General features: G+C 42.6%; 1 protein-coding gene across 1 annotated transcript; it reads left to right on the top strand.

Annotated features, from left to right (window-relative positions):
- Positions 1-336: 336 nt before the first annotated feature.
- Positions 337-7874, top strand: LOC102422179 (FERM domain-containing protein 6-like). The gene is made up of 5 exons (XM_023749366.1): positions 337-343; positions 1600-1654; positions 3082-3237; positions 6863-6928; positions 7749-7874. Coding segments are annotated over exons 1-5 (363 nt in total). The 5' UTR covers positions 337-341; the 3' UTR covers positions 7833-7874.
- The last annotated feature ends 83 nt before the right edge of the window (positions 7875-7957 follow it).

The raw sequence follows: 7957 nt of genomic DNA, 5'->3' as shown, positions 1-7957 counted from the left end.
ATATCATGATTTTTTGACTACTATACTGAAAGTGGAAAACAGAATGGTTGCTTGGGTCCCCAGCGTTAGTGAGCACAGCTAGAAGCCTGAACACAGCCTGGAGCGTGCTTGAAGCCTTGAACTAAAGAAAAAAGATAAAATGCTGGTGACACAGTGGACACAGAGTGTCCTTTGTTTGCCCCTGTGACCCTGTGGCTCACCACCACTGTCCAGCATCACGAGAGAAGACTGAACTGCAGATCACTAGCTGGGGGGGGATATCATTCCAAATTCGAAGTTCAGTCTCTGCTGAAAGCATATTGCTTTCACACCATAGTCAAGAAATCGTAAGTCGAGCCATCATGTAAGTCAGAGGCCCCTTGTCCCTGTGTGTAAGTAAACTCCTTGCTCTGACCACCATCTCCTTACTTCAGTGGAGGAAATTTAGGTTATTCCAGCATGAACTATTCAACTGTACTTTCTCTACCCCAGCCCGTCTGTTCTGCCCCCATCCTTCCTCCAGGTCTCTGCTGTAACTTCTTTCTCTTACCTTTACCCTCCGCTCTTCAGTCAGAACATACACAACAGGCTTGGTTTGCACCCCCATCCTCAGGAGGAAGGAAGGGAAAGAAATGCTGCCTCTCCTGCCTTCCCTTCTCAGTAACGCTTCTTGAAAAAGCGATGTCTATTTGATTTTCTAGCTTCTTTGCTTCCCACGTGTACTCCTCCACCCACCTCCATCTGCCTGCTCTCCCCACTGCTCCACTCATGGGCTGTCCCTCAGGTCACCAGTGACCTTTAAGTGGCCAAATCCAGTGAACACTTTCACTCCCAGAATTTCTCCGCTGCCCTTGACACGTCACCCCTCCCGATCACGGGAGATTTCATCCAACTGAATGCTTTTAACAACCACCTCTCCCCTGAGTCCGTGAGATAGCTGTTCACCCGGAGGCATCTCAAATTCAGAATGTGCTGAGTCAAACTCATCTTCTTCCCGCCACCTCAGTTCGGTTATTCCTGCCTCCATGTTCCTAATCTCGGCTGGCGGCACTGCCGTCCACCCCATCACCCAGAAACTTGGGGGTCACACAGCACTCCCTCCCTGACCACCCATCCTTCTCCCCGTCCCACCCAGTCAACCAGAACGTCCTCTTCCCTAAACAGCCGATACCCCATCACCCAGCGTAAGAACTAAAATTCTCTTGTATTTTTGTTCACTTCCTACATGTCTATCTATTGCGTCCCCTCCCCACCATTGTTCCTCCGCCTCCCAGCTTCCAGCTCTTGCGAGCACTCAACAGCCCTGCTGTGGAGGTTTGCTTTGGCTTCGGATGGAAGCCCCCAGGGCTCCCCTGTCACCTGCAGCGTGAAGCCCGCTCCCAAGCATGCCTGAGGAGCTTTGCAGGACGTGGCCCCTGCCCCCCCCCCCCTTTCCAGATTCCTTTCTGACTGTCCTCACCTTGAATTTTATGCGGTAACATTGTCCAGTAATCCCTGTGTCTCCACACCTGTGGTGGCTCCCACTCTGGCCTTTCTCCCTCCAATTCTTTTAGCCTGTGCAGCCCCTCCCCCCGCTTCACCCAACTCCTTCCAGCACTGCTCAGGGGTCGCTTCCTCCAGGCAGACGGACCAGGTGCCAGCACTCCTCCTCTGTGCTCAGCAAGACCCTGGATGGGTGTGTTTTACATCTTATTTTCAAATAACTCTTTATCTTTTGGGCCCAACCCCAGTAACCTTAGTGTTTCTTGGTATGTCCTAAAGGACAGACATAAATTTACCCTTTTCTGTTTCCTCGGCACTTCACATTAAGGTGTTCAATATAAGTTTTTGTTGACCGACTGACAGTTGATTGACAGTGCTTCAGTTGTTGGAGGAGAAACCACAAAAGGTGTCAAGCTTTTACATAGCAATGTCTGTTGGGCCAAAATTAGCCTGCTTTTACATTCCCTAGTTGTCATCAGGTGCTCACTGAGCCTTGGTCATTTACATCAGAGCTTCCCATCCATGTGCCGTGGCGTCCGGAGTGCCCGGGTACCAGTGTCCTCAACCCTTGGGGCCACCAAAGTCACTGCTTCAGTACCCTTACAAGTACTATTTTCTATGTGTTCTCTGACCTGAACACAGTTAACAAATACTGATATAGATGACCTTCATGTAAAAGGCATCTAGAGAGAAAAATCTGTAATTTGAGTTCTCAGTAAAACTTGAAAATTGGCCAGTAATTTATCATGCTTAATTCAATAGAAAGAAACAAAAAATGTCAGTATCTATAAAACATTTTAAAACTAAAAATTCTCTAATTTTTTTATTCTGATGATTTTAAACATCACTCTAGTTTACTTTGTGTAATTCCATATCTGATAGTCCTTATGAAATCAGGTAGGACCTTTAACTAAGACACCTTTCTCTGAGCCTGCAGCTGCTGGATACTGAGTACTTTTGACATCTCAAAGCTCAGGCTACTGTCTGATGAAAATATAAGCCACAGTCAATTACAGTGAATGTATGAAATAAATTGTTTCCTCATAAGTATCCAATAGACTGTTCATATCAGCTTCTTATGCAAAAACCACACATTTCAGAGAATTTCTCGCAGTCCCCTGCCTTTTTTTGGATTAACATTTAGAGTCTCCCACGCTGTGGCTATGATTTTGGAAGAGTTAAGTAGGATCCAGAACCTGAAGATGTGCTGACAGGAGATGTATTTCATGGTACCAGTAATTTTGCAAGTATAAGGAGTGATGTGTACAAAATTGTGCAAGTTTGCATGGTTTTGTCTTTGGTTTGATTTTTTTTTGTTTTTTTTGTTTTTTTTTTGTTCCTGGTGAGTTTAAAGCCAAGAGAACATACTTTTCCCATTTCTTGTGATTTTTCTTCTTAGATATTCAATACTGCAGCTAAGTTGACTTTGTCACTTTGAGTATTAGCTGATTCAGCCTCGTACTATAACTGATGGTGAAGACAGAGTGAACGTGGGAATGTTCTAGTGGATGTTAGCCCGTTTATATGGTTTGTTTAGGTCCTTGTCCTTCTGTCACTTACGGGTGAGGGTGTGTACACCCCCCGACAAATGTTGCATTTCATGCCTGTGTATTCCAACAGGTTGTTGCCAAGAGAGGGAAGGACTACATCCTGAAGCACATTCCAAACATGCACAAAGATCAGTTTGCACTGACCGCTTCCGAGGCTCACCTTAAATACATCAAAGAGGCCGTCCGGCTGGACGACGTCGCCGTCCACTACTACAGATTGTATAAGGTACAGCCGGCCGCGCGCCTGCAGCTTCCGAGAAAAAACTCCTTCTCCATCACAAGGGGCGTAGATTTAACCTCTCATTTCACTTTTTAAAGGGCTTTTAAGAGAGTTTCACGTGACCTGCTGTCTGTCACCGCAGGTCATCTCGGAGCGGGTGATGCTTTTTCTCGGCCCGGGAGCAGGGTGCAGGCTCTCCTGGTTCTAACGCTGTGATAACACGAGGCTGCATATTGTGAATCTGGCTTTTCCGTGAACAGAAATACCATAGTTGTTTTTCTCCTCTCCAAGTCTGCATTTCTGTCTCGGGGAGTGACACTGGCAACTTCTTCGATCATTCGTTTTTAATATTCCCCAAAGTGAAGTCACACAGCATCGGATCCATTAGTAACTAGAACAGTGATGGCGAACCTTTTGAGCTTGGTGTGTCAGCATTTTGAAAAACCCGAACTTAACTCTGGTGCCGTGTCACATACAGAAATTTTTTGATATTTGCAACCATAGTAAAACAAAGATTTATATTTTTGATATTTATTTTATATATTTAAATGCCATTTAACAAAGAAAAATCAACCAAAAAAATGAGTTCGCGTGTCACCTCTGACACGCGTGTCATAGGTTCACCATCACTGAACTAGAGCATCACAACGACAGCGAGTGCTTATTGAGTCCTGTGTTTATGGGGCACCCTTTATATTTATCCTTTAAAAAAAATCCTCACCATTCTGTAAGACAGGAACTGTGATCTTCATTTTACAGACGAGGAAACAGACTAAAGGCCACCACACCAGTAAGTGGCAAGGCCAGGATCCAACCCAGGCCTAATCAGAGCCTGTGTCCTTTCTCCACCGAACTCTCTGATGTGTGTCACTCCCTTCTGTGTCCTGTGTGTCCCTAGCCTCATTGTTTCAGAGGTCAGAGGCCACACACCCAAATAACAATTGGGGCCAAGCTCTGCAGGGACTCCCTCACACTACATTTATGGGATCCTGTCTTCTCTCCCCCTCCTTCTCCTCCCGACTCGTGGCCATATTTCACTCCTGAATCCCCACTTATGTATCCAGAGGTATATTCTCCAACCGAATAGGATGAAGTGGTTCAGAGAGTGGTCTATTGAGCCTAACTTGTGGGATTGACTCCTAGCTTCACCTCTTACCATGTGACCTTAGACCAGTTACTACTTAACCTCTCTGCTTCAGTTTCCCATCGTTAGATGGGGATGGTCATGACCTACCTCTGAGGTTCATTGAATAGGTAAAGGACAATGGATAAAAGGTGCTTCAAGCAGTTGTTACCTTTATCACTGTTACTATGCTTGGTATCACTCCATAGCCTTTGGTATCACTCCCTACCCAATGGTCTCGCACCCCTAGACCATTGGATATACTGCTGGTGAGCATATTGCCTGGTTCAGAAAACTTAGAAAGGGACCAAAGGATGGTGTTTCTTCTCTCTTCCATGTTTAAGAGGTGCACTGTTAATGCCCTGTCATCTTTGAAAGGCATAATTGAGTTCCATAATATCTTTTTGGCTAAATTCCCAAAGGACTTAGCTGTCTGTTTGTTTTTTTCCTTAAATTTTATTTGTGACAATTTATAGGAGAAAATGCAAATAAATGACATTTTTGACAATCAGCTTATAATTTTAAAATGTATGAGAAGTATTAACAATGTATTGAAAAGACTGCGGCTTTGGAATCAGATATCCTATATAATAAAAGGCTAATATGCAAATTGTTCCCTTGACCAGGAGTTCGACCAACTGCCCGCAGCTCCTCCCCCAGGCCCCGTCCCCGATCGCCCCTCCCCCTCCCCCTAATCCAGGGTGGGGCCGGCCTGCCAACCTCCCATGTCCCCTCCCCCCAGCCGGCCTGGCCTATCGGGGTGGGCTGGCCAGACCCCACCCCTGCACAAATTCATGCACCCGGCCTCTAGTCACTTAAAAACCCTATATTACCACTGATAATTACTGGATCCTAAGTAAATATAAGTAATCCTGGGCCATCTATTAAGTGGGAATGATTCCATACATTTCCAACGTTGGGGAAAATTCTATGAGATAATGAATCTGAAATAACCAGGTGAAGTGTCTAGTACATTAGTGATTCTTATTTGATAAGGAAATTTAGTATTTAAAAAAATTCTATTGGCCCTGGCCAGGTAGCTCATTTACTTAGAGCAGCATCCCCTAAGGTTATAGGTTCGATCCCTGATTAGGGCACATAAAAGAATCAGCCAATGAATGCATAAATAAGTGGAACAAATAGATGTTTCTCTCCCCTCCCCCCCCCACCACACCCCCCCTCGCTCTCTCTCTTTCGCTCTCTCTTTTTCTAAAAATCAATTTTTAAAATCCTATTAAGAATCATTTAGTGAAGTGGATATCCTCAATTTATCTTGTGTAAAAATCTTTCAAACTTACTTAAAGTGCAGTACTTCTACATGGCATGGAAAATGACTCTAGTCTGCCTAAAATGAGATAATTAATCATAGTTAATGTAACTGAATGAAGTGGGAAATAACATTATTGCCTCGTGGGCAGAATTTTTATTCTTTGGAGAAGTCAAGTGGCAGCCACTAAAACTGCTTCATTTAAGGCCTGGTTACAAAATGGAAATAAGGTAGATGGAGGATAGGAAACGTCCTGAAAAAGAAAAAAAAACAAATTCTGTGCTCCCTTTCCAGTACTGCACACCTCATACATGCACAGCCCGCGTTTTTATGAGCACAGTCTTACTTCAGGAAACAATCAGAACGGCCTTGAAAGGGAAATTGGGCCTAAACTCATAGTGATAGATTGGTTTCTCTTACTATATATGCCTTTCGTGATGTAAAAATATGTTGGTTGGAAAAAAAACAACCCAAAGAGTAAAAATAGGCTATGTCTTCTCTTTTCTGTGCCTGGTGAGGATGCATTTTCAAAAAATACTTCTTAACCATGTTCCTGGGGGAAATGGCACTATAATAAAGATCTGTACATATTTATTGTTTGTACTGAGAAATCTTATAGTGAGAATAGTTTAGTTACTTAATAATATTATGTCTCTTTTATTTTATACTTTATATTTTATAAACACTTTTACAGATGAGCACCTAAAAAGATGTGGCCAAAGTTCTAAGTATTCTTTTTTTTTTAAGTGTTTATTGTTGCAAGTATCACATGTCCCCCTTTTTTCCCGTTGACCCGTTCTAGCCCACCCCCACCCCAGGCCTTCACCACACATTTGTCTGTGTCCATGGGTTATGCATAAATGCATATAAGTTCTTTGACTGATCTCTTTCTACCTGAGTACATTCTTAATTGGAGAATTTTTTCCCTTATGTAGTTATACTTTATTGTTTATAGTTTATGGGTTAGCTGGTAGAATGTATACCATTTTGGTAAGTAATAATTGAGCATTTAAAAAATAAGTACTTTTTTAAAAAAACCAACCGATATAAAACTTTTTCAGCTTTATTATTTGTCCTCATGAGAGACCCTTAAATATTTAGGCTTGCCTGAAATCTTAGCTTCTGAGCTGGGAGATTTACCCAGTTTTTAACATATAAAATCTGGTGCATCTCAGAATTTAATTATGACTTTATATTCAAGGTTCTAACATAGACATCTTCATAAAATGTTATTCCTCCAGGATAAAAGGGAAATTGAAGCTTCTCTGACCCTCGGGCTGACCATGCGGGGAATACAGATTTTCCAGGTGAGTAAATGAGAGAACTAAGTGTCCAGTAGGCACTGCTTTGTCTCCCAGGGACAGTGTCCCTCTGTGGTCCTGTGATAGGTTCACCGGTCCTTTTGTGGCCACGGATTGGTCATTGCTTCCTGTTTGTGTGCACAGATGCGGACGATGTGGGATAGACCAAGGGATCCAGTCTAAACCATGTAGTAACAAGTCTTCTAGAACAGAAAACAAAAAGCCAAAAATTGGCCCACGTTCACCACTTTTTCTGTGTGTGTCATTGACGTTAAATATACTCTTGTATATTTTTGTCCTCTGGAGCATTTATAATTCTAAAGATGACCTATGCATACAGTGCCTGAGCAGATGTTTTAATTTCCGTTACACTTTTCTGATAAAGCTTGTCCCTTGCGTAAGTAGGTGGGATGGTGCTACAGCCATTGACAAGGGGGAGAAAAAGCCTCTTTCTGGGAGAGCTAGGAGAGTATCAGGATATCTTTTCTTTGATGTGGGCAAAATATCCAAGGATGAAAGTCTGAGTACCTTGTCTCATCTCCTGAATGCCCAAGTCTTTCGGACTTTTTATTTAAATTTTAGGGATAGGCCAAAAGAGGAAAGATTGCCTGGAAAGGGCAGTTAATGATGCAGTCACTCGGGAACCGGAAACTACTGAATCATATCACTACTCTTTTAATTACTGTCTGCACATCTCCAAAGAGAGCTGAGGGCCTCTTTCGGATTTTAATTAATGTATTTTAGTTTTCTGGGAGATAAATTAGAGCCATTTTAGTGTCTGTCCGTTTCATCAGTAACTCTGTATGCATTATAATTCTTCCCACAGAATTTAGATGAAGAGAAACAATTACTTTATGACTTCCCCTGGACAAATGTTGGAAAGTTGGTATTTGTGGTAAGTTTAAAATAACTGGCTAAAATAAATTACTCAGTTGTTTGTTTGTTTTTGGAATTTTGTTGTTTCTTGTTTTTTAAAACAATATTGTCCCAGACACAAAAGTTGATATTTTTAAGAAGTCAGCAGTGAAGATAATT

The sequence above is a fragment of the Myotis lucifugus genome, unplaced genomic scaffold (assembly GCF_000147115.1).
Source record: "Myotis lucifugus unplaced genomic scaffold, Myoluc2.0 scaffold_7092, whole genome shotgun sequence".
NCBI lineage: Eukaryota > Metazoa > Chordata > Mammalia > Chiroptera > Vespertilionidae > Myotis > Myotis lucifugus.
Note: the sequence above shows the minus strand (reverse complement) of the source record. Positions and strands in the feature narration are given on the sequence as shown.

Excerpts from the sequence above, each read along its gene's own strand:
- LOC102422179 (XM_023749366.1), top strand. Across the intron at positions 1,655-3,081 it reads CTCAGCAAGACCCTGGATGG|GTTGTTGCCAAGAGAGGGAA; the intron begins GTGTGTTTTACA and ends GTATTCCAACAG. Across the intron at positions 6,929-7,748 it reads GGGGAATACAGATTTTCCAG|AATTTAGATGAAGAGAAACA; the intron begins GTGAGTAAATGA and ends TTCTTCCCACAG.